General features: G+C 36.1%; 1 protein-coding gene across 1 annotated transcript in view; it reads left to right on the forward strand.

Annotated features, from left to right (window-relative positions):
• The window catches only part of aopep (aminopeptidase O (putative)), an 87,634-nt gene that overhangs the window by 16,113 nt on the left and 43,973 nt on the right, over positions 1 to 27,548 (forward strand). Inside the window, exons 7-12 of the mRNA XM_055039416.1 lie at positions 12,083 to 12,296; positions 13,248 to 13,354; positions 20,883 to 20,985; positions 21,213 to 21,320; positions 22,389 to 22,432; positions 25,427 to 25,487. Coding sequence (XP_054895391.1) covers positions 12,083 to 12,296; positions 13,248 to 13,354; positions 20,883 to 20,985; positions 21,213 to 21,320; positions 22,389 to 22,432; positions 25,427 to 25,487 — 637 coding nt within the window. The remainder of the gene's footprint in view (positions 1 to 12,082; positions 12,297 to 13,247; positions 13,355 to 20,882; positions 20,986 to 21,212; positions 21,321 to 22,388; positions 22,433 to 25,426; positions 25,488 to 27,548) is intronic.

The raw sequence follows: 27,548 nt of genomic DNA on the forward strand, positions 1-27,548 counted from the left end.
GTTATATTTTCACATAGGGCCACATGTGTTAGTTTGGATTGCCTAATGTCTGATTACGTAACCATATAGAAACTTTGACTGATATCAAGCTTTTGATGATCTGACACAAACATCTAAGTCCAGAAAATAAAAATAAAAACTTTATTGATAGCATCATTTGTGTAATGTATACTTATAATATAAAGCATTTAAAACGCTAGCCAATTAAGAGACTGTAATCAACTGTAAATTAAACTTATGGAATAATAAAATGAGTAAAAATTATTCTGGTGCCACAATTTGAAGAATTAAAGAAAAAAACAATATCAGAACTTAGAACTGCGTTCTTGGTGTTTGTGTCTGGCCTTTGTATAAATTTGATTTTTGACACGGCATCGAAATCTCCTTTGTCTTATGTTTTAACTGTTTTGCTTTATACACATACGTAACCTAATTGCATTAATACCACTGCAATAGGCTAGTGGAGACAGCTATTCAACACATATCCGTCATACAAAAGAGCTTTATATCAGTGAGTCTGCATGCCATTGGAAGGGTGAGATTCTTGCAATACTTTCAGTGCTTAGATTTTCAAAATATGTGTTTGGCTCTTTGTATGCCCATTTTGTTTTCAAGCCTTACAATCCCATCCCTGTTTTTTTTTTTTGCTTTTTTTGTAGAAATAAATAAACCAATGTCATCTTAAATACAAAACAGTTGCATTTCAGTTTTCAACATATTTTTTATGAATTTTGGTGAAAAATAATCATAAAGCTGCTCAAATTGCACAAATAATTTGATCAAATATATTTCAGATATAAAAAAAGAACATATTCTTAGATTTTGGTTCTGATACCTGTTTTGGTTGGTAGATTATGTACGACATTTTATTCCCCCCGACAACATTTATAACACAGTAACTCCTGTAGGTTTATAACCAAAATATATTACAGATCATTCTTATCATATGAACTACTTTCAATTGTCTTGTTGCTCAAAATGTGCCCTTAAATTTTAAGACTTTTAGGGCATACAAATGTTAATACTATTGCATGGATTTGTTGTTGGTAGCTGTGCCTTATGTTTAATACTTAATCTAGAATTAAGGATGTTCAAATCAAGTTTGCTTGCAAACATCCCCGATTCTGTTATGTCAACGTTAAGTCAAAATCAATCAGCTTGAGCTTAGTCTTAACCAGCTAGCAACTCAGTCAGGTGGCAGCCTAAATGCTCCATTTGAGGAGACACCTCTGCTCACTGCCTAATTTCACTTCATTCCCATCATCAGTCATCTTTCCATTCTGTCAAACACTTCTCATATAGCCTCACCACACTGAGACGTCGCAATTTCCATCTCCTCACTGTCCCATTTGCTCACGTTACGTAAGGGAGAGAAAATAGTCTATTTATTACCCTAAAGGCAAGAAAGTGTCTCAAATTATAATCCTGCGAAATAGATTTTGTTCAGTTCTCTTTATTAGGGGGTACAGTGGAAGCCAAAAGAGGGCTCAGAGTGCTCTATGATGAGTGATGGGGTTTGCATGCTAATGGTGGCAGTGATAGAGGAATGTGGGTTATGAGAAATAAATGCCATGTCTACGTCTCCTTTTGGCTGATTGATGAGGAGCTTGCTGTTGCCAAATCTACTCATACTGCACTGGATTAGGACTCATTTAGGCACATTCTTTTCAAATTAATCCTATTAAAATGTGTTGTATTAGGACAGGATATGACTAGGTTTGAAATATGTTGCATTTAGTTTTGGTCTTTTCTCTGAAGTTTGTTTTGTCTGCGCTGTGCCACAGAGGTTTGATAGTGTTTGGTTTCCAAATTCTTGTAGTTTGCCGTAACATTCTTGTAGTTTGCCGTAACATCATTTATGCCCCCCCCAAAAAATTACATTATTTATTTTTGCTTTAATTTTACCGTGTTGATGCCAATGGCATTGAATATGAGCAGATTTTGTGAATTATAAATTTTTCTGAGTTTTTCTTTTTTCCCCCCTTTAGGTCATATTTTATATGCCTTTTGAATAGGAAAAAAAACCCACTTTTTTTCTCTCATCTGTAGTCTTTGTGCCCCTAACTCCTATTAAAAAACATTTTTAAATATATTATTATTACCAATGCAGTTTTTTTTGTGTTTTTTTCATCCCTGGTGTTTCCTGTAAAGACCATTATTTTATTATTTCCTATTAGATGAAGTTATTTTTTCAAACTTTGTTAATCCTACCTATCAACATATATGTGGGGGGGGGAAAATCTAATTTTCAAAAAATTAAGTTTGCACAGAAGAAAAGATTGAATTTGCTGCTCTTTTTTTTTTTGACACTGTCAGTCTTTGATATTACCATCATAAAATTCAAGATGCATAATGGAAATGTTCAAATGATTACTTTACTTTCAGATAGACTTAAATGACTAAAACTGCTGCTTCAGAAGTAAAAATTCAGTAAAGGGAGGGTATTATGTAAAATCAACTCAACGCATTCTTTTACAAATTTGTGCATGCGGAGAAATCCTTCTGTATTGTTTGGCAGCCATTTGCAAGTGTCAATACCTGCTCAATATGCTGCCTATTTACCCAAAGCTCCACCTTTAAACTATGAGGCACGGCTAAATGTGGGGATGAGCAGAGGGGTTAAATGGGATTGTGGTCAAGACGAGGGAAGCACTGTTGCTTACTTATAAACGTTGTCACTATAATTAGTGACTTTTTATGAAAAACCAACAAGTGACAAATCTAGAAACTGTTTCTTTGTTTTTTTGCTGCTGTATCCGTACCGAGCGGTGGATTCTCCCACGAGCTCTTCTTGCTTTATGTTCCTCAGTTAGTCTGACACAGTAATCCATCCTGCTGCATACCATCACCAACAGTTAGAGCCGAGCAGATCCATTCCACTCCATGTCTACTTTGCAAATGAATCACACATTGGTAAATCACTGTGATCAATCCTCGCCACTGCCAGACTTTGTATTCCTATTTCTGGATGCTGTAAAAGTACGGATAAAAATAAAGAATACTTAGCATAAAGATTTAATGTTGCTTTAAATACATTTTGTGTAGCATCTTATACACAAAATGTCACCATCATTGGGAGATTCCACTTGTGTGCCATAAATGTTTCTCCAAACATCCCAGCTGACCCAAATTAAAGTTGGATTTCACACTGCAAAGCTTCCGTTTCTTCAGAGTTTCTTCTGGTTTGCGGATGTCCTCTGCTATCTTTTCTGCAATTTATTTTCAGGCGCTGATGCTGTGTGGGTGGGGCTGCTCTCTTGGGGGCCCTGCCTGGCCCATGTTCATGTGATCAGGCCCTACATGGTGTGGCATTTGGACTGGCCCTGTGGGTCCCTGTCTGGAAGCAGGGAGCTGTTCTGCAGCCAGTCTGGAATGCCAGACATTTGAAGTCAGACTTGTTAAAAAAAAAAAATGAAGGGTGGTAGGAGTTTGGTCAAACTGGCTCCTGTGTCTAAAATAGCCCACAGACTTTGTCCGGGTGGGAGGGGAGTGAGACAAAGCCTATTCCCGTAAACTATGAAAGGACACTAAAACCTTTGTGTGAACAGAAAGGAATGGACGTGTTCTTTTGAGTTCTCGTTTATTATTGCTGCTCGTTACTGGCTCTTGTTCTGCGAGGCACCTGAAATAACTGTGAGCGAGAAAGAAACAGAAGCTTCAAAGATGATGCAAGAATTGTGAAGTGACTTCTCTCACTTTACACACAGAAAAAATAAATAAGATATGCTGTTATTTACCTCCAAGCAATAAGATCATATCTGCACATTTTGTTGAACAGATAATGATGATGTTGTCTTAGAAAGGCAAAGGTGCCATGAACAAAAGCTGTTTTCTGGTTTCAGATGCTCAGGATCTACAGTAATGATGATAAGAAAGTTGACCCTTTGTCTAATAATTTTACTAATCTTATAAATGTAAGATCCTATACTTCAATGAAAGAGTATCTGAAGAAGAAATTGATATTAATTCTCAGTACTTTTTTGAAATGACCTTTTCAGTCCACTTCAAAGTATACAAACATCATGTAACTCTTATCTTTATCTATAGTTTTTACTTATACAGTGCTAATTATTGCAGCAATGTGAAGACTGCATCCGTATCTAAAACATAAGACTAATATAAATGACAGTTTCTCACATTTGAAACTTTAGATGATGAAAATTAATAATTTGTTTGAAAATAGTAAAAAAGTATGTGCTCATAGATTGTACAGGAATACCTTTGCCACTTCTCCTGATACAAATTTTTATTATTTTAGTTACTGTTTTTAATGAGTAAAAAAAAAAAGAAGCTTTCCAGAAAACTTTAAGAGCAGCATCTGACTGTAGGAATCACTTGGGAGTCAAGGCAGTGGAATTATGCATTCTATCAACTGACTCACACAAAAACACTGATATAAATTAAAAATGTATCAGACTACAAAATTATGTTCTCTAAACAAAATATGACAAAGGTTATATCTTGTGTAATTATGCCAGAAAAGAAACATAATTACATTCTATTTTTTCCCTGCTGTTTGTTTAAATATGCTATGTATTATAACATAGTAGTGCTGACATTTGTTCAGCACATTCTTGTGCTGGATGAATTAATCCCTTAAAGAGAAAAAGTTCTGCTGCCCCCCCATAAAATCTCCCAATTAAAATTTGTTTTCAGGAGCAGGGTATTAAAACATTAAAATTAGATTTATTTTTGCTATTCAATCATTTCTTTCTGCTTTGTTGAGCTCCTCTATGTTGTTTGATGTGTTGCATTTAGACATGTTAGCATCTTGCTACACATCCCAAGAGGTTGATAAATACAAATTTCCACTTGCAGCTGTTTTTTTTTTTCCATCTTTCATGGATCTAATTGCTGTTCTGCCAGGTTTTCTGTAGTGAGTGTGTTTCTATTTTTTTTTTTTTTTTTTGCTGTTTTTGTGTCATCGTAATTATACAGTAATTACACTTGGGACAGGTGTTCTCTGGTAGAGAGTGAAGCTTATCACTCAGCGTGGAAAATGCCACAATGCTGTTGTTTACATTTCTGTTTCTGTTCCCATCACTTCTGAAAGTCTTTTGGTACTTTGCAGTCTTTAATATGATGTTCACCATATATCCATTAGTGTTAAGCTGTGATTTACACATCCAGTACACACACTCCACTCTCATCATCTTTTTCCTTGTCCCTCTCCCTCATGGGGCTTTTTTATTGGTGTCCCAGCACTGGTCTGAGCAGGGTTGTGGATGTCATTTACAGGACTACGATAGGCCCCTGCTGCATTATGCATGGAAGTGTCCCACTGGGGGAAAAATGGCCTACAGCCAACAACGATGGATTGAGGGATGAATAATGGATGGAGAGATGGAGCAGCAAGACACTATTGCAATCTGTTTCTTACTAAATTGAAGATTTGCCCTATCTCACACCTCTGAAGCTCAGAGCCAAGTTACCTGCTGTGAGTGTGAGCTGTGAAGTAGTAATGTTTGAAAGTACAGGAGAGTTTTTATCAGTGTTATATTTTGTGTTAGAAAACCCACTGAGATTCGGCTATCAGAGGAATACCCATTGGCTATTTTTTCTCAGTTGATTTTCATCCAGCCAGTTATTCCATGTTTCTGGACATGTAGTTTTAGCTGGAAGATCTGTGTTGCCCTTAACAATAACTAGTGTTATGTTGAGGTCAAATTGTATTTGAAACAATTCATATTCATAGTTCACCACCACAGCATTTTTAGGCAAAGGACATGCATGGTTTCTAGCTTACTGCTCATTTTATCAACTGTGGGTGATCATCCCTGAACCCAGAGATCAGAGAATGGGCCATACAGAGTTAAGTATAGTCATTCCCACTTAAATGTAGAATGAAAGTAAAACAAAAAAAATAGACAACTCCAATAAGACACTAGTGAAAATGCAACCACACATAAAGGGAAGAATAGTGTGAATTAGATAGCTTTAGTTGTTTTGGGAGTTAATTGTACCTGATTTAATATGTGAAATAAAATGTCTTGTTACAATTGAACAACAATCATTCATCTTAACCTGGAGCTTCTGTGCATCACAAAGTTTTAGAAAGCTGGTGACTGCGAGCTGCTATGCATATTTTGTTGCTGTGGAGCTCATGCAGCTGAAATCTTTAGTTTTTGCACTGACCCTGTGAATTTTTTGACCCTAAGCTCTATAAATTCACACATTACTTATTCTTTACTTGTCCTTGATGCATATGCAGTTTCTACAGAGATTCACCTGCACAAGTGTCACACAGGTGAATCTGAGTTAAAGTTTTAAATATTGATTGAATGGATCTGTCTTAGGCTTCTGGAAACCTGTTTTTATCCTGTTGTAAATCTGCTTATCTCTATTACTTTGTGTTTCGTATTTTTACATGGAAGATAACTGAATGTGTCATTGAGGGTTTCAATTTTAAATGCACTAAAACTGCATTTAATTGCAGATTCGTTTACTCAATTTTTTTTTCTTTTTGAGACAATATTTTCAGGTATACTTACATAGTCTTTGACAGAAAAATATGTTTTAAAATATTTTAGTGCTTTATATACAAACAGAAATAAGAAAATAAATACAAAGTGGTGTTAATTTGTTGAAATTATGCAGATGATCGTTTTCTCAAAGTTTCATTTAAATAAAGAACTCACAATGTATGCAATTTTAAAACACAACATTAAAATTTGATGTATGCCGTAAGGCTCAGAAAGCAAGTGCGAATTGGAGAAGCAGCGACACAAAAAGTAAACGAGCTGCTGTCAGCAACAGAGTTGCAAAATCAGGAAGCCCAAGCTTTATTTAAAGATTGCTTCAGTCACAGCTCCCTACAGCTCTCAAGGTCACCACGTATTTGTTCTGAAACTCTGAGTGAGCCTTAATGTGTGTGTAGTATAGGCATACCGACTGACACCAGGACAATGATTTGAACTGGCAGCTACATTTTAAACATACTGACACCCTTCAGCTGCCATTGGCTGCTGCCCAAACATTTAAGCTCAAAAATAGCATGCAGGCCTCTGACTGATTATTGGAGTCATCTGTAAAGATGTTTGCAAAACCTCCAAAATTTGTACATATATATATATATATATATATATATATATATTATATATATATATATATATATATATATTTATATTTATATATATATATAAAACTTTGTGATATATATATATATATATATATATATATATATATATATATATATATATATATATATATATATATATATATATATATATATATATATATATATATATATTTCTTTTTCTTTTTGCACAATCTCTGTTGATCACCCAGAGTCCTGGCATCCTTTTCTATGCTCTAGTCTCTTCAAAACATTTCTTTTGGAATTATGTCAGGGGAGTGTGATGTTAAGAAAGAAGGATAAAATCAAAGATTTTACCACACGGTGTTATTCAGCTAAAATGCCTGATGATATTTTCTGTCCACACATTGCCCGGTGGACACCTCATCCACCTGGAGTATTTCTTGGTCAATGCTCAGTAGTCACATCTGACCAATAAAAACAGAGTTCAACAAACCTTAGATTTAGTTTTGTTTGTCAATTAAAAGACAGTGAAGAAAAACTGTTTGAAAAGAATCAAATTGGCAAATTCATCCTCAGAATTGTGGTTTTCAAACCTGGTTGCATAGATTGATTTCTGAAAGCACACAGACATTATTGACTGTTTATTAGGATAAGCGGATACAGAGATAACGGTTATGTAATCAAGAAAAGCAGACAGACAGTGGCTATATATGTATGGATCTGTAGTGTTTGTCATGCATGCATCTCTGCCAGATCCCCGATGTCAGCTAACGCCAGTCAGTGTGTCAGTGAACGTGAAAGATGCCGTTGTTATTCATCACCAGCGTGGTGGGATGACACGATTTGTCACTGTAGTGATGGATTCCGTCTCCCTCAGAGGAACATGTGCAAGCGCCGTCTCTGAAAAGCTGTCTTTGTGTTTCACACTCGCTACCTCGAACACACAGACGCACCCAGACACGCTGCTGAAACTGACAACAAAGAACTGCTTATCCAATTGTGCAGGGAGAAGATTACGCTTTCAAAAAAAAAAAAGAACTTATCAGACTAATGTTAGCATCTTGTACTCTAGTGAGAACCACTGTTTGTGTAATGAGGAAAAACAGGGAATTGGATCAGAGGTACTGTCGTAGAAATAATACCCATAAGACTCTCTTTTTATGATGCTGACATATCTCTAAATAAATTAAAAAAAACACTCTAGCCTGTCTTTCGCCTGATGTAAGAGTCCTGAGGGAAATAAAGAGTAGTTGTGTTTTTCAGATATCTGATTTTGTTTTTCCCTCCAAAACAGGTCAGCAGATCCATCCAGACCTGCCTTTTCTCTTTTTTTTTTTATTGACAAGATCTAATCATCTTATCTTGTCACTGGAAATAGGCCATGTCCAGGAAAAAATGATCTCTTTTAGTAGAAGATGTTGATTTTTGCTTGATTACAGTTAATTATTTTATAGATATGTTATCAGTAATAAGAGCATTTAAGCTTAATTTGTCTACAGAGAGCAAACTGAAATTTTACTAGTAAAATTAAGATCTCAGGAGTTTGAAGTAGACGTGCACTAATTGTGAGGCCAATTTATGATTCAGATTTTTCTAAGCTTTACCATGCTCTTATCAATTTTAGCCAAAAGGGATTTCTCGAATTGCAATATAAGAACATATTTGTAAAGCCATGACAAAACTAGGGAGTCTCCATAGAGATGTTTTGGGTTATTTAGATTCTAAAAGTGTGTATTCTAAACTTTCCAATAATGTCAAACACCAAAAGAAAAAAGAAAAAAAAACTATCCATCTGTCTAATTAGAAAAATATTCCAAAAGTTTTAAAATTTTGACTCATTTTCTAATAAGGATAGTTTGTCTTATGAACATTTGTCATGGAGTCATCTCTGAATCCGGAACTTAAGTCTAAATAAACCAATAAACCATGCCTAAATACAACATTAGATGTTGAAAACCGCAGGCCCAGATCTGTGCGTCAGTGGCGTGGTGCAGGGTTGCTGGACAGTTGATACACAGGACACAGTGGGGCAGACTAAAAAGCATGTGAGCAGCAAAAAGCAAGCCTTTTAAATTTGTCATATCTATATGTAAAAACAAAACTTTTCTCACCCCATGAGAAAATGAAAAAGACAAAAAAGTATTCCCGCAGATATGAATACTTTTGATCATATAAGTGGTCCTAGTGCGTTTCTTTTCCCCAGTGTTCTTCTGGTGGTTGTTGTCATTTCCAAAGTGAGGGTTGTTAGCTTGAAGTTTCTTCCAATTATAGGAGGAAACTTTGCTGTTGCACCAAAGTGTCCAAGTGGGAAATTTTCTTTTCTTCTCTTGTGACATTTGCACTTAAAGTTACGGAGTTGTGTCCAATACATTTTAACATGTTTGTTGCTGGAGTTGGGTATAGTACCCCATTGTAGGAAAAAACAACAACTTGCAGACCTGCAGTTTGCCATAAATTTTCTCACATGTCATGTCGGTGTTATTTGTGACACTGAAGGTCAGATGAGAGTGAAAAGGTCTTCAGACAGTCTAGTGTTTTATATGAGCCTGCAAAGAAGGAGGCCATTCATTTGCACCTCTGCAGAATGCAGAAGTGCATTCATTTGCACCTCTTCCCCATTTTTTCGTTGAAGAATGGCCTCCTTCTCATACAGAAGTGGCTCCCTCACCTTCACGGTCATCACAGCTTGATATGTAAGAAAGCAGAAACTTTTTTTTTGATGAATCTTCTACCAAGATCTTGCTTTAACAGGTTTTCATGGTTGGCAGTGTTATTTGCACATTTCCAAGATAAAATCTCAGAATCTGGAATAATAACTAATAAAGGCATTCATATGAGGAATGATGTGAATGTTCTCTCAGTTTCTTGCTTTATTCCAGATGTAGCACAGCCACTTTGGATTGCTGTATATATTCCAAGTAATAAGTGCTACTTCTGTTGATTTCCAGGCTTTTCATCTGAATGAAACTTTTCTGCATCAAAAGCATTGGCCACTACTACCTCTCATGAATCCTTATATTTGTATTAATTACTATTTATTCTCAATCTAATGCTCCTTTTGCATTTTGGGTCTAAAAACTAAATAGCTACTTAACCTCTGACATTCACTATTGCTTGTCTGCCTGCCAGTATTGTTCAAAGAACTGGTTAGCAAATCCCTTAAATGCTTTGGTGATGGATGTGTTTTAAATGCCTGTCTTTATGCTGTACTTAACATTTTTGTTTCATAAAAAATAGACATAAAGGTGGAGTTTGAGGTAAGGAAGAATGCATTAAATATTGGCCTAGATATGGATCACTGAGTGCTGTCAGTCAGCACTTTTGCCTGTCATGTTCCCAGCTTTGCAGAGCAGAAAGCCCTTCACATATGCGCATGATTTTTGAACCATATTTTAACTATTTGACAACACAGCTAGTAATTAATTTTCTTCCTAAGTGGTTCTACAATGCTGTGAACTAAGACTCAGTAACATACTTGTTCTTTAAAATTAGTCGTGGACAATAATCAAAATGTCACAAGTGTCCATACCTGTTATGGAGCAAGCTTAAATTGTATCACAACTATGTATCACAAATGTTTTTCTTTGGGGTATCTGAAGATAAAAATGCAAAATTCTCCCTTCAGGAAAAACATAACACAACATATTTTAAGAATGGGGTGTAGTTCTTTACTTTTCATTATAGTGCTTGCAGGCATGTAGCTGTGAAACATGCTACATGTTTCACTGTCAATTCTAAGGTGTATTCGCTGAAATAGCGAAAAGAATGTAAGAATATCTAACAGATTATTGTACATGCAAACACTCAGAAGTATGAAGACCCATGGAACTATCCCACATTTGGTTGATAGTAATCTCAAACTTCAATATATATTTGAGTGGATTTAATGTGATTGACCTACATGAAATAATGCATTACAAACACAATTTTCTGTAGTCTCATAATTTTTGGATTTGTTTTTGCCTTATCAGATTGAGAAATTGGTCAGAGTTGATGGGAGCTAAATACAATTCAAACCTGGAAGAAAACCTATTTGATGGTGCAAAAAACTGGGCTGAAAAGGTCACCGTCCAGCAGGACAACAACTCTAAGCATTCAGGCAGAGCTACAATGAATTGATTTAAATCAAAGATTTAAAGATTAGAATTAAAAAAATAATAATAATAGGTCTGTAGATGCACAAAGCTGGGAGAGACTTACCCACTGCTCTGTTTCTAATTCCCACAGAGTTCCATACTGTAAAATAATGTTGCTAAATAGATGGGCAGACCATAATTCTTAGATTTGTTCTTGTAAAATATTTCAAGAACTTTCCTATGTGTTACATGATGATAAAAAAAATACATAAAATTATATTATTTATTGGTTTATTTGACAAAGTGCACAAAAGTGTAACATGTACTAATACTTCTGTAGTGCAAAGTAAAAGGCAATAATTTCTCTCTAATGCATTATTGCAGTTTCTAACTCTCCTTTTCTCTATTTGACTCAGTGAAACCTATCTTTATTACTCTGGTATCTGACTAGCCTTCGATTCATGTAGACTTAGTATATTTTTCAAGGTAAATATTTTAAGTGCAATACTTCTAGAGTTCATGAAGGAAAAGGCAATAGGTGGAATTGAAAACCACTTTAAATAAGCCCTGTAGTGTCAAACAATCACAACTAATGTTGCTCACAGTACATTGGCTTGTACAAAGCAGTTAGCTTTGGCATGAATGCCTGATGAGTAAGCTGACCATTTCTAAATATAATGTAGAGGATTGTGGAAAGAATGGGCAGCTTGCAGCTTCTGTTCTTGTTAGAACACACACGTGGATTTGTCTTGCATGACGTGCAAAGACTTAATTTACTGTAATCCTAGGTGTGGAACAGCAGCTCAAAGACGCTTGGAGGACGCATCATTATGTCCTTATCTGCCTTTATGCCGTGTTTTTTCTTAACCAGTAATTTTGTTTAGCTTCTTTTTTTTCTCTTACTTCCTTAATGTCCTCGATCTTGACACATTTAATTCTCAGATTTCATGTCCTTTGTGTTCTACAGCCCCCATATAATTTTCCTGTCCCAGAGTGTGTTGTGCAAGGAATGTACTGGTTCTGGACTGAACAGACTGACTCTGAGTGGATCCAGGATTTGCCACGAGATTGCCCACTCCTGGTTTGGCCTGGTTATTGGAGCCAGAGACTGGACAGAGGAATGGATCAGTGAAGGCTTTGCTACTTTCCTGGAGGACATTATATGGGCCCAAGCACAACAAGTACTTGTTCCTAAACATAAAATGTTCCTTTGTTTCAATTTTATTCTCCTTTTTCACATTTTGAAGGTGTTTTTAAAAAATCTAGTCATAAATTAAGTCTGTAATGTTCAAATTTTAATTTAATGGATGTATCAGATTTTTAAAAACTAGGACGCTGTACAGAGGCTGCAAGCAGTGACTATAATAGCTATAGGTGTCAAATTACATCACTTCATCAAAACATGTTATTATTTCTCATTTACTAATCAGAGTAGGGCAAACTCTTTTAGCGATTTTTAGATTTTATTACAACTTCAGTCTGATTTGCAGTTGATTTTGCAAAAACAGATGCTTTCATCAAAGATTTCTTTGCACATTTGTGGTTTGAAAGCATCTTGAATATACCATAGTAAAAACACTTATCAGCTATGCCACAATAGGATGGTGTGTATGTAAAAAGAGACCAAAGTGCTGAAATGGCTGAAAGTCAAAGGAGCTCGCCAAGCAACATGGAGGAAGAGATTTCCAAATCCAACTACAAAATAAATCAATTAACATAACACCTACAGAGTTGGACAGCAACAACCCCTCAAAAATATATATTTGAGAAAACAGTCCAAAAAAACAGGGAGTGCATTTCCCGTGCATTTCACTTTTAATGTGACACTGGACATGCATGCGAACCCAATCTTTGCATACATGTTCTGATAGAAATGTCTTTCTTTTCTTCTTTTGTTCTCTTTTTAATCCTATCAGTCAGTATGCTAAGTAAATTTCGCCTTGTGAAATATTTCTGACCAATTGACACTTTTATTATTGGAAACACTTTTTTAATGTTTCCAATACTACATGTAGTATTGGAAACATTTCAGTCTGGTAAATATTTGATGTTTATGTTTTTTTTTTGGGAGGGGGAATCTTAATATTTGTCAGCATCTGACATGTTCTTTATTCTCTCCATTTTCTCTGCAGCTGTCTTCACAACAGACTTTAGAGCAATTTGACCTGAAGGCGTTGTTGAGGTGGAGGCGACTTTCAGATGAGTTGCAGAACTCAAATGAAGAACTTCAAATTCTTCGGTGTGTACCTCTATTTATCTGCTGCTTTATGAATGAATTAGGAAATATCAGTACTAAATAAAAGCTGATATGCTTTTATTTTTTGAGATGTACATTTACTTGACCACAGACACGAGTAATGTGTAATGGTACAGGTTGCAGGAGCTTACTCTTACGCAGTCAGGGTAACTGGGCTCAATGTTCTATATTTTCTATGTTAAAACCTTAAACAAGGAAGAAAAAGTCTTGTTTGTTTTCTGTATTTTGTGTATGCGTGTGCGTGTGTGTCCAAGTGTAAACTGTATGCATTCCAGGGGAACAGGTGTGGCAAGACAATTTATTGAGGTGTGGTGCACCATCATGTCTCGGAAAACTCAACACATGGAGACACCAGGCATGCACTAACTCTTCATCTCATCCTGACAATGTGGGACCCACACCCTGTTTGTTTTTATCCTGAGTGGAAGGAAATTGTCATCGGGTATTATAGTTATAAAACCCCATCCAAGAGCTAACTTTTTAAATATCTGTTAATAGACATATGAACATTTAAGATGTTGAATAAAAAATCGTGGAGATGGAGGGAGCTCTTGTATTTATAATGAAGTATTGACATTCACTCTTGTAAGAAGCAGTAGAAAGTGGAATAGAATGATTTATTGATTTCATTGCACCTTTCTGTGCAGCTGACTTCTGATTGTATCACCTCAATTAGAAATGATGTCCTGGTACAATACAATAATCTCAACCAGAAATCAGATTAACTGTCTCTGAACAGTGAAAAGTGAATGGGAAATTTTAAAGTAATTATTTTACTTACAAAAGGTTCACGTCAATCAACGCGGACTCTATTGAAATCATTATAAGATTCAATTACTTATATGGTAACTAAGTACTGTCATAAAGGTTTTCAGAGCATAGCTTGTAGTGCATAGAAATACACAATCACAAAACGATTAGCACCCCAAGTAAAGAATTTTTAAAAAGCCTTAAAATGAATTCCACATAATACCGTCTTAAATAGAAAACACTTGAAAAACAACAATACAAGCTGAACAGCGTTAAAAGAATGACTTGTTTTATTCCAGCAGCATAATACATTATTTAATATATTAATTTATTTAATGCATTCACTGTTTATTTTATGTTAGATAAAATACAATTTTATATCAAACTAATGCAGCTGTAATTCAAACTTTTTAAAGTTTGCTTTTTAAGTTTAAGCAACGAGAAACATTTTTATTATTAATTATCTCTAAGCACACTCTTAAATTGGAAAGACGAGAAAATCAGCTATTTCAGATACACACTGACCTTTGCAAGTTCTGTAAAGAGAATATCTTCTCATTTAAACATCTTCTTCTCGACAATCATAACCACTATTTCTAAAATGTTAAATTACAAAAACTGCGATAGATGGGATTTATCTTTCTAATCACAGTGAGCAGGATGGTAAGAGGTAAAAATACCCCCAAAGCTCATGTCTTTGGAACATTAAATTTCAGTAAAACTAATATTTTAAAGGTTATTGTACACCTCTTTAGCAGAGCTGCCAATAATATCAGAGGGCACAATACTTTATCCTCCAGCAACATATTTGCACATTCATTGAACAATTGGAGACTTGCTTTCTGAGATAAATGCTCAAATCTTTAAAAACATTTGAAATATTTGTCCTTAGTTATTTTGCTTTGCAGTAGAAAACCAGTAAGTAAGCTAGTGTATATAGACCAGAAAGGAGCAACTTACAGTTTGAACAATTTGGTAATCAGTGTTAGGTAAAGTTATGGAACCTAACATAACATTTGCTCAATTGTAAATATTACAGCCATGTTTGCAAATTTCTAGCCAGCAGTTCATGTCTAAAGTATGCTTCTGGTTTAATCTTCAAAAGTAAGCGATGTTTCAGTAAAACAACTCAGTATACAATTAAAATCTCCCTCTGTCTGCCTACAAGGGTGTTCCTCAACAAGGCAGACATATGATTAAGTTGGATTAGGTTTTTCGTTTCCTGCAGTATTAAATCATTGTTGCTTAAGTTGCTGCCACACAGCTTCCTATCTTTCCAGGTATGTTGTTTCATCATTAGTTCAAAGATAAAGAAACAGAGCACATTTTCTAAAACATCCAGTTCAGTGTGAAGTATTTGTCATGTTTATAATTTGCCACAGTTGATACACATTGAACATTCATTAGTGCAGACAGGCTACCTGTATTGTTTTGCATTACCTTAAGTCATATTATTGGGTTGTCGATCTGACATTTGAATTGCTTATTTATACATTTCGCCGCAATGTTGTATACATATATGTGCATTCTATATATGGAATGTCTAAGTTTCAGCACACATGAGAGAATCGCTGGGGTCATTTTCAAATGACAAGTAAGAAAAGTAGAGGTGCTTACCATCTTTGATACTTCTGCATGGCTCTCTAAATAGCCCAAATTGTTCTTGGCAGAGTTAGATTGAACTGCTGAGTTACGTCTGATCTGGCAGTCTGATACAGTCAGCAGCTTCAAGGAATGTTTCTTTCTTCCTGCCTGTTTGACTTAGATGTGTTGAAGCAAATGCATATCTAAAAGTTGCAGGACACCAGCCCTGGACACCAGGACTGGAAGTAAAGACCCCTGCCAAAGTCTGATAATATCTGTATATGTATAACTTTGCTTCACAATAATATGATTGCCCTTGTGTTGTTGATACATTTGCAAAAGTACTCCATCTATGCTTGACTACTTTACCAGCCACCAATCCAATTAATTAAAAATTACTTTTTGGGAAATTAAATAGTGAACTATTTTCTATTACATTAACTATTATTCTTTATTTGTAAAATTACTAATACATCACTGAAATTCACTCCAAGTTAATCCTTCAAATGTGAATACTTTAAACTGCAGTTGTAACTGAACTTTAATATGTAACTGAACTGAAATAATATACGTTGATGGTATTCAAATGTTTTGTAAAAGTGCAGCAGTTATCAACCCAGTGGAACTTTGGTTTTGGATGAATTAGAGTCAAGACTGTATTCTTTCTTCTCCAATGTCAGTATCTGACATCACAGATGCTTCTCTGTAACAATCATCAGATATTCCCATAAACATACTAATAAACCTTGTAGAAGACCTTCCCTGAAATGATGACGTTGCAGGATTGAGAATCACTAAAGTTCATGTGTGAGGAAAGCCTAATACTTCTATAAATAGTGTCTGTTATTTTTGTAAAATGTTCTTGAGTGACATCCAATAACTGTTTTTTTATTTTTTATTTCCTTGAAAACTACAACACCATCAGGTCCTAGTAAGATGGACAAAATGCTCAACTTATTTGTCCAATTAATTGCTCTACAGTCTGCAGGTCAGTTGAGAATGCAACATGTGCTCACATTTGTACATTATTTTGTTCACGTAAAAAGAACAATCTCTGAATATTTACTGTGGATGTAATCATTAACCCAATAATTGCAACCAAATTGCATTGGGTTCCTTCCAGGAACTTCTCATTAGAATCATAAAGACATTAGAGGGACATTAACATCCCAGGAATACATTTTGCCATTTTAATTAAAGATTTATAGGATAACACATTGCAGACTCTGTCTGATGGATTGGATAACAGTAATAAGTTCTGCCTTGTGCTTGTGGATGTATGTGAAATATTATTCTCTCCTTTGTTGAACAATAGGTGGAGTGTTGCTATAGTGTGAGGAGTTGTAATTAGTCTGTGAAAAATGTTTCATGTCAGAGTAACACCCATGTAAAACTTTTTTTTTTTTCAGAAAAAAACACCAGATGAGCAGTGCTACTTCGACTTTCAATGATCATAATGATATGGCCAATCAGCACAGACAGATATGAAGAGCACCATCCTCTCAACTCACCAGGAAAACAGACAAAAGCTAGATGGCAGGTTGTTCTTTTCAAGTTCAGTGGGTCACAATCGACAGCCTATGATCCAGCAGGGGCCCCAGTGGCCAGTGTTTATCAGACCATTTCAGATGAGTTATATTTAGGGCAGCCCGGGCCAGACGCCATTCTCCCTGCTGATTTACTGGGCTGCTAGAAGCGCTGCTCTACCTTATCCGGTTTCCACAGTCAACCCAGTGTAATTTGTCAGGATATGGCTCGCGGAGCTATAAACCTCTTTGTGTTTGTGTGTGAGTGTGTGCGTTTGACATTAGGTTTTGTCAGTAATAGCTCCCGATTTCCTTTCTCGCTCATTCTCTCCTTCCCCAAGCTCAGCCCCACCCAGGTGCATGCAAAACAACAAATGCACAGACAGCCTTCCTCTTTTGCACACACAAGCTACAAGTCAGAAATGAGCCCTGCTTATTCAGAAATACATTGATGGATTGTGAGTTGTTCAAGGCAGCGATTGTTTTTTTTTTCAACCTGAAGCTTCAGCTAATCCTATGTCAAAAAGAGGCAGAAAGTGAGGGATTACACGTCTGTGGAGTCAATTTGGGTTATCCACCATCGACGGATCAACATTTTTCTCCTGTGTAATGTGCACACAAAGTGGACCTGTTTTTCCTAGAAATGCATGTCCTCTCACTGCTTTTTTTTTTCTTTAGCCAAAGTATATCTTTTTGCTCTGTCTGACAGAGATATATACACACACGCGCATGCACACACATTCATCCATGGATAAAGGATCCCCTGTTGTCTATAAATGAGCCCATGTTATCTTATCATCACTAACAGACTGATATGGGCATTTAGAGCTGAGAACTGAACAGAGAGGAAGTAAAAAAAAATAAAAATACAAGTGCGTCTTGACAAATTGTAATCATCTAAAAGGTGATTTTATTTCAGTAATTCAATTCAAATAGTGATTCCCATTTATAGATTCATCACACAGTGAGATGTGAGAGATTTAATGTTAATTTTGGTGACTACTGTATGTTGATAAAAAATGAAAAAAAGAAATTTTAATACAGAAATTTTGGCCTGCAAAAAATGTCAATTTACTGTGTAGTAAGTGCATTCAGTACTTGGTTGGGGCTCCTTTGGCATACATTACTGCATCAGCGTAGCATGGCATAAAGGTTATCAGACTATGGATCTGCTGAGGAGTTCAGAAGTCCAGAGTGCTTTCATAGCAGCTTTCATCTCATCTGCATTGTTTATCTCCTGACTGTACTGCATTAAAGCACTGCCCACACTACTTTTGGCAGAGTGTGGGCAGACACAAAGTCCTGCTGTAAACTTAAATTGGCATCTTGTTAAGCTTGTAAACCAATGCAGATGGCTATGGTGACTTTCAACTAAATTCAGTGAACCAACACCAGGTGATTACATAGGTCCTCAAATCATCCCAGATTGAGGATATTTCACACTGAACCTCATGCAACTTTTATTCTGTGCTTCTCCCTTTTCCCTTCGGTCTCTAGGATCTTAAGTTTGAAAGGAAATTCAATTTGACATTCATTTGGAAAGAAAATTTTTAGACTACTGATATGTAGTCTACCTAGTTCCTCAGCCCAGGTATGACCATCCTATCTTTGTCTGCAACTCAGGAGTGACATATTTCTATGTTACTGTTCTTCAAGCTCTGAGTCCAGCTGCAGTCCAAACCTTGTGAATGTCTTCAAACTCTCAAATGAGCTCAGCTTCACAGTCCTCTCAACGCTCTGGTTGTAATGATTGCTTCTGCACCTTTTCTACCACACTCTATTTATTTTTCCTCAATAAACTTTCCAAAAAATCAGTCAGCTTCTGTGGCTCACCCTATTTGTAGACATCTGCAGTGAGGAGTCGGCAGTCTTCCCCATGATTGTAATGGGTATATAATAGTTATAACATAAAATGTCTGAATTAAATATCTTTTTTTGTCCTGGCATACTATTGTAATCTCTGAGAAATTTACTTTTGAGTTTTCTTTAGCTATAGGCTATTATAATCAAAATGAACAGAAATTACCTGAAATATAAATATATCATAAATATACGTATGTCATAAATCTATATATAGTTTCCCTTTTAGAACCTATTACCAAAATATATTCACTTTCATGACAATACAGGATACTAAGATATATCTGTATTGTTGGCAAGTAACATATGAAAACACTCAAGTGGTTCCATCATATTTTAAGGTAATTCAGTTCATTTCAGGCTGAGAATATTTGTGCAAACTTTAAAGCAAAATTGGCACAATTTCCCCAAAGTCTCAATATGAGTAGAAATACATCCTCAGATGCATGATGTAAGCTGTTGTAAGTGTCCAGTCAAATTTAGAAATTCCAGGAAGCTGATGACTTCCTCTCTCAGTCTGTTTCGCAAACCAAACATTCCTGTCCTCGATTTCTCCCTCACCACTTGCTCCTTCTGCCAGCCGCTGTAATCAACGTCATCTCCACCCATACCCCAGTCTTCTGCTCATCGTGTAGGAGAGACAGATGAAAAGTTTGACCGTTGACTCATTCCTCACATACCGTACCTGGTTGATCTGAATCTCCAATTTGCGTGGTCGATCTCATTGCTCATCTGTTTTTGTGCATGCATCCGCCTGGTCTTGTCATGAAGCGCTCCTGTAGAAAATGCTAGGCAGTGATGAAGGGGGTATTGATCGCTGGGCCAGGCGCCTGCTGTATCGACTCGGTGGGAGGGTGATCCTTCAAGGCCTTCCTATTGGCACACGGAGTTAATCTGCTCATCCTGATCAATACCAGCTAACTGAAACTATCACTGCACGTTGTCCCATGTCAGGGCTTTGTTTTTCCTTTTCTTTATTGGTTTTATGTGTGTTTGTTGGTGTGTTTATGGAGGTTTAAGGCATGATTTGTGTTTAGGTGACATAAAATGAGTTCTGGTAGTCAGGGGTGCTTTATTTGTGGAAGTGTTATATGTTTGCATCGTGACTCATAGGTAGTAAAGTACGAGTGCAGCATTGTGAGGTCATATAAGTCTATAGTGCTCCATTATAAATCTGATGCTTGAGTTCCTGCCTGCCTCAGGCGATGCATGGCAACTGGACAATCTCTTCGTTCACAAGTGAGAGATTACCTGACTGGGTGGATTTAGTGATGGTGACAGTGAAGTGTTGATATGTAGAAACTGTGGTTTTCCTGCTTCTGGAATACCACTAATATTAGTGAAATATATACTTTCTGTCCTTAGAGTCTTTGTTTTTACCTTCCATTTTGTTCATGCACTAAGATATTTTTTCTTAATATCTTCCCACTACTGAATGATTGTTCATAGGTTGGTGATAAATCCATAAATTCAAACAGTTCAATTAAAACAACTATCACATCTGAGATGCAAAAGTAAGCTATACCTGAGTCCTTATCTCCAATTATTCATCAAAGATGGCCAAATCAATACATAAAAAACAAACAAATAGAAAATATGGGTGAAAACATAAAAATGTGTAGCTTGAATAAACAATGTGTAACAATGTAACTCCAGTTCATTGCTAATCAGAACATCTCTATGTCCCCTTAAAACAATATCTACAATATTACACAATAGAGTTGAAAGTTATCTATGTAAAACTTTTGTGTGATTTTGTTTCAGACTCTTACTTGTTTGTTTTCCTGTAGGCCGAACATGGAAAGAACTGGTCAAGTCAGTGACGCTGGCTCCTTCACAATCAAACACGCTCTTAACCCTGACAAAACCTTCATGCAAGTCCACTACCTCAAGGTAAGAGACTACTGCGTTAAAGGCAGGGAGGAAATAAGAAAATAGAATCAGAGGTTTACAGAGGAAAAATATATAAAGTACCGGAACTGCAGCATTGGCATATTAAATGATAAGAGTAATTCGAGATTGTCCTTTCAATTGTCCTGCCAAAAAGCTTCAGTGTGCTTGGACCCGCTATTGAGTTTATTTGTGGTTCTGTGATGGATCATCTTTTGTTCCCTGCCTAGGGCTACTTCCTTCTCAGGTTCTTGGCCAGTGAAGTTGGGGACCAGCACTTAATTGACTTCTTCAGATTATTTGTAAAGAAATACCATGGACAACTTGTTTTGTCTCAGGTGAGACCAAAGTACTTTAGAGGAATATTTTTGTCTGCTAATATTGATGTTTTGCAAAATTGTGATTTTGCTTTGACACTTCCCGTTGGTTTAAAAAATAAAAAAGGAATTTAAAGAAAATAATTTAAAAAATTGCATATAGATGCTCTGTTAGATTTTAGTCAAAAACCCTATTCTCTTTCAACAAGTGATGACATTGTCAAAGTTAATTTGCATTGAGACAGAAGGAGAAAAACCCATAAAAATATCTCAAATTCTTCCATTTGCAAAATGAACCAATGCCTTGATGTGGCATATATTTATCTTTTTTTTATTTTTCAGTATTAGTGGTTGCAGCTTATATTCAGGTGCACTCAATAGTTTAGTCTTCTTTATGGTTATAAAGAAGCCACAATACAAGCCATTTTCTGGTGTTTTTACACCAGTCACACTTCATTATGAGTATTTCCACTGACTTTCAATTTACATGAATGACTCTGAGGAAATGGTAATTGGTGTCAGAGAAAACTCAAGATACATTTGCTTTAGGAGGAGCTTAAACCCATCACTCCTTTAGCCATGCTTACGATCTTCTTTAGCGTAATGATGCCAACATTATTGCCGCCTGCTGACACAGCTTTTGTATTCCAGCACCTGTCATTATAACCTTACCACCATTGAAAATGCAAATAAAAATACTTAAAATGGGAAAAAAATATTATTCTATATTTAAAATAACATTTCAAGTCATGCAGCCAATTGAAGAGCAATTTTAATGTTAAGCATTCAGCTCCGTGTATGAGCACCCATACAGACGTTTATCCTGCTGACACCAGCACCTGAACAATAACACCTGGGAGTCTGTATGTGTGCACATGTATGCACGTGATTCATTCCACCTGGCTCCTGCATCTGCAGTGGCAGATTGAATCTTCTCACTAAATAATGGATGTAACATAAACATGGTCTGACCTTGCACACTTGACTTAACATCAGGTATGCCTTGCTGTCTCTTACACTCTTCCTCCCACATCTCACTTTATGCCTCCCATTTCTTCTCGTCGTTCTGTTTTGTTGTTTTTTTTACAGGATTTCCTGCAAATGTTCCTGATCACCTTCCCACACATGGAGAGGTATGTAAGTGGCAGGAATTACTGTTTAATTCATGAATTATATGACGCTCTGAATCCATTTGCTTGCATTTAAGTAGGGGATTTCCATTCCAGTCAAATAGCAGAAACCTTTCATAATCTTTTCTTTTTTTCCCAAAAGTAGCTTAAGCATTTTAGTTTTGGATGATGATGATGATGATAGCTTAATGTGAAATAGGCAAGCTTCTGTTGATTTACTCTCTGTGGAGGTCCTGGTGTGGAAACAATCAGTCTATTAAAGCTCCAAACACCAATCTGGTTAACTGAACAGTCTCATCCACTCTGATATTAATTGAAGTGTAAAAGGATAACTGTTCCTCCTGCTCTCCTCCTCTCTTGTTTTGTCTCTCCCTCTCTACTTTATCATTCAATTCACCATCTTTTCTGATTGCCTCATTAACCTCTCCCTGCTTCTTCCAGTTTCTCAGTCCGTATTTCACATTAGCGCTCCCAACGTTCAAACTTTCTGTTTCTAGCTCTGTTTTGCCTCACCTTTTGTCTGCCATGAATCTTGTCTTTTTGCCTTTCTGTCAGGTGGAGGGTGCTGCTGGACCAGTCAGTAATTGATTGAATTAGACAGAAAGAGTTGGGCACAGTCAATATTTGGATGCGATCCCTCTGTCTGTAAACAACACAAAAAGACAAGAAGGATTTAGGATCAAAGTACCGTTTGTTGAGGGTCATGGCTGCTTTTTGCATGCTCACACATTACTGGATAAAATAATCAAGACATAATCAATGTAGGATTATGCAAATCTATACAAAAGATAGCTTTTTCCTGAGATCTTCATCCTATGTAAACTCATTTATCTCTTAATTACCAAATAATAATCTGGAAACTGCAATAAAGTTGCCTCTCAGTTACATAAAATATGGGTAAATTTGAGCCGTAAAGGCTCCTGTGAGACCAAAAGCTTATGTCTCAATACTTCTATTATGAACCAACTCGTCTTGCCAAAACCTTAGGCTTTTTCAGTAAAGCCTGTAATGTGTGTGCAGATTGGAACATTTCTGTTCATTATACACTTCTGAATATGGATTTACTAATGATCATTAGGAGCCATATATCATAATTTCTTTTAGTACATTTTTTTTCTTAACTGTCCTTAAACTTATTGCCCATATTCGTTAGAGGAGGAAATAAGGGGGAAAATTACCACAAAGCAGCTAGTAATGCCAAGGAAAATTACAAGAGTTATGATGTTACATGCAGGACACCAAACTCTGGCATCAATGATTAACACAGTGGCTACCCAAGAAGAAAGTAGTGATAGCAAATTCTCTTCCTGGAATGTGAGTTTTTAAGGGGAGGACTTATCTTTTGACTTCTCTGGTAAGGAGGATGAAGTCAGGGGAAATGTTTTCTTTTAGGCAGTGGTTGGGAGGCCAAGCAGCCTGACACCATATCCGTAGAAATAAAAGTTTTTTGTCAAGCCTACTACCTGTTATTTGCCGTGTCCTTTAGATAATTGTTCTCATTTCTCATCCAGTTTTAACCAGCATTGCTGTTCATGAGCATTTTCCAGTGTTCATTTTTCTCTTTATGCTGAAGATGCAACTGTTTAAAAAAATATTGTAGCTGCAGAGAACTGAAACAGCTGAAAGTCTCGTCTTTCTACACATCACCAGTCTGTGTTTTAATCCTCACAGTCTATCTGCACTATGATAATATAGCTGTCCACACATTATGTCATATTGTTAAGAAACAAAAGAGACACTTCAAGTTAATGTGAGAAAAAATTGATCTAGAATGTGTTTTAAAATTATTCTTTGAATTTAAAAAACAATTTATCTGTGTCAGACTTTAGTGTGCTTTCCGAAACTAAAATGTTATATTCACCTTGTAAATGTGTTAACAAAATAACTAAAAATTACAAAATAGACGTCAACCTAGTGAGCAACGAGTAAAGCCTGGTCCCGACTAAGTGGCTTTATTTTTAACCACACTAACTGTGGAGTGACTGATTTGTCTGTTGACCCTTTGCCCCTGTTTACACATATTTACAACCCTCACTGACATGCATATAGTTTGCTTGCTTGTATTACGTTTTGCATAAATTCACACAGCATAACTGACATTTAACGAACCTTACTGCAGTTTAAATTTGAATCTGGGAGATGGAAATTTCACATAGCTAAACTGAAAAAAATTAACACAAGAAAAAGGAAAATTGTTTTTATCTCTGTCTGCAAAAACCACTTCTTTAAATCAACATTGAAGCACTATTTAATGTCCAATTCTGGAATTCTGAGTGAACAGTTAAAAAAACTATTTTGGGGAAGATTCTAATGGAATATATTTGGCAAATGTATAAAACCAGTAATTGAGCCTCTGTTAGGGGAGCATAGCTGTAAAAGTAAAGATGGGAATGAGAACATTTCATTTAAAAAATGGCCTCTTTAATGGACTGAATCTCACGGCACACAGTAAAAGCTTCATTGCGAGAGACTGGAGTTTTTTTTGTTTTTTTAAACACAGCCAGAAAGATTAATAGTGTGGTGAAGGGTATGCCGTATGGTTACTTTTCTACTCTGCGTGTGCTTTGGAGTTTGCATACCTACTGCTGACTGCTTGTAGAAGGTTTGTTTGCACACACATTTGTCTTTGCATGTTGCTTCGGTCACTGTGGCGGTTCTGTCTGAGACGGTTTTTATGCACTAAACATGCACTTTGTCTCATAGACACAGCTACACTTTTTCATACAAATGCTTGTCTGGATGACATCCATACATCTAAATCCAATTCATTGTCTGTACATGTCTGTTTACTTTATTTTGTATAGGAAGACGGGTGTGTCCCTGAATATTTTTTTTTCTTCTTTTTTTCTTTGTTTAAGGTGTTGGCCCAAACTCAAACCTGTCAGAACCCTTCCAGCATTTTCCCAGAGACGTGTTTTTTAAAAGGGTTTCTTGAGCAATAACAATCGTCACTGTAATAATAGGAATAAAACTAACACTTGTGCCATTGTGTTCCAGAAAGGGCCTCACCCTCAGTGCTATTTACGCCGACTGGCTTGATCGACCGGGAATTCCAGAGGTATGAGAAGTCTTTTTGCAATCTGCCTTGTTAATGAATGAAAGTGTAAATTTCTAAATGAGGCTCCTGCTTTGAGAATTCACTGTACAACCTTTATGTGCCACAACAGAACTGGCAGGACTTTAAAGACAGTTTCCCAAAAATTATAGTTCTTCATTTTACATCAATAATTTTTTTTTTCTTTGCTTGGCCTCACTTCTTTAGTGCTGTTGATGCAAACATGCTGTACAACTAGATAATGACAGATATAACACTTGAGGATGTCTTTTGAACATCTCTAAACATCTGCATAATACAACTCTCATAATCAAAATGATGTCCCCAATTAGATGTAAATATCTAGATAAATACGCCAGCTTAAATGTGGTGTGACTGTTTGCTAGAAGTGATTGAAAAAATTCTTGATAATGGTTGCTTTCTTGCTAACAGCTTTTCCTGGCAACTGAGGCCCCAAATGGAAAAAATATATGTAGATCACTTTGTCAATTAAATTTAAATCAATTTCCAGTTTTTTGTAGAACTGTGACAAAGTACTTTTGTTTTCTTTGTTTTATTTTTCTGTCACTCCTAAATGTTTCAGATTAGACATAAATAACTGAATACTAAATGCCATTTTCAACTCATAATTTTATTTATTTATTTATGTGAGTAACTATCCAAAGAAATAATTCTTCTCATAGAGCCAGGCTGGTTTGGATTGGTAACCAGGAATTATTCCTGGTTATGGTTACAGTAAATCAGGAATTTACTGTAGCCATAATTTTTCGGGTGAGATCACTGCTGATCAAATAGACCATAAGAATACATCTCACATTTGCCAACCTATAAATGGAACCTTTCAATGAATCACAAGACTTTTTGGAAAATATTTTTTCAACTGTAGATTCAAAATAGGAGCTTTCTTGAAGGTGTGAGATCCATTACATCCGATATAAAACTAAGATAGTACTTCAGAAAAAGAACGGCATACCTACTATCAAAGCTGGTGGTGGCAGTGTTATAGTAGGGGCTGCTTTATTGCTTCAGGACTCTCAATTTGCTGTAATTGATAGAATATTTCCCTCTATTTATAAATCCTAAATGAGGGTGTTCAGCCATCAATCACTGAGTGATTCGCTACCATTTATTGGACAGCCAGTGATTATGTTTGGGGACTGATTACTTCTCATAAAGGGTCAAGTTGTTGTGCTATGGACAGCCTTCTTTCCCTTAATAGATAAAATAATTATTTAAAAACAACATTCAGTTTACTCATGTTCCCTTTATCAGATTTTAAAATGTATTTGATCACCTGACAAACATAAGTGAGACAAAAAAAAAGTCTAAAAAGTAGAAGTCTATGTAATTGTAAGCTATAGATTGTTATTTTATCTGAGCAACACCTCTCCTCCACTGGCCTCTAGCAGGGAAAAATACCCCCAGTCATAGATTATTGGATTACAAATACACACCCACACGATCAATCCACTTTAACGGCTTCTTCAATTCTCCTATTTCTATGGTAACTGATCTTAATTACCACACAGTGTACGTGCAAATTCTGTGTGTCTGTGTTTTTTTTTTTTTTTTGCATGACTGTCTGGGAACATTCACCTTCTAGATTACGTGCTGATGTAACTAGAGCCTTTCAGGGGCCTCTGAGGGTGGGAAGGACACTGTGGAGGGGACTTCTGTTTTCTCCTACCTGATTGGATAAGGGTTGAGTGCTTGTTTATTTATTTATTTTTGTTTTGATGTGCCAGTCACTGGCTAAGTAGATCAGCCAGATCGATTAAAACCTCTTACAAATGCGAGCACTTGTCCATTGTGTACACTACACACAAACACATTTAAAATTTCCCGGGTTGTCTCGCTCTTTATCGCCACAGACTCCCATGTGTTGCTCCCCCCCTCACACACACACACACACACACACAAAGAGGCAGGAAATGGTTTGGCCTAATAATAAACAATGACACACACCAATCCTGGAAAAAAAGATGGGGAATGAGAGAGAGACTATTTTAGATATTTTAGTTTAGATGAGTAAGAACTCCCTTTGGAGGGAGATAGAAGTCGTCT

The sequence above is a fragment of the Poeciliopsis prolifica genome, unplaced genomic scaffold (genome assembly GCF_027474105.1).
Source record: "Poeciliopsis prolifica strain line A6 unplaced genomic scaffold, Auburn_PproV2 SCAFFOLD014, whole genome shotgun sequence".
Taxonomy (NCBI): Eukaryota; Metazoa; Chordata; class Actinopteri; order Cyprinodontiformes; family Poeciliidae; genus Poeciliopsis; species Poeciliopsis prolifica.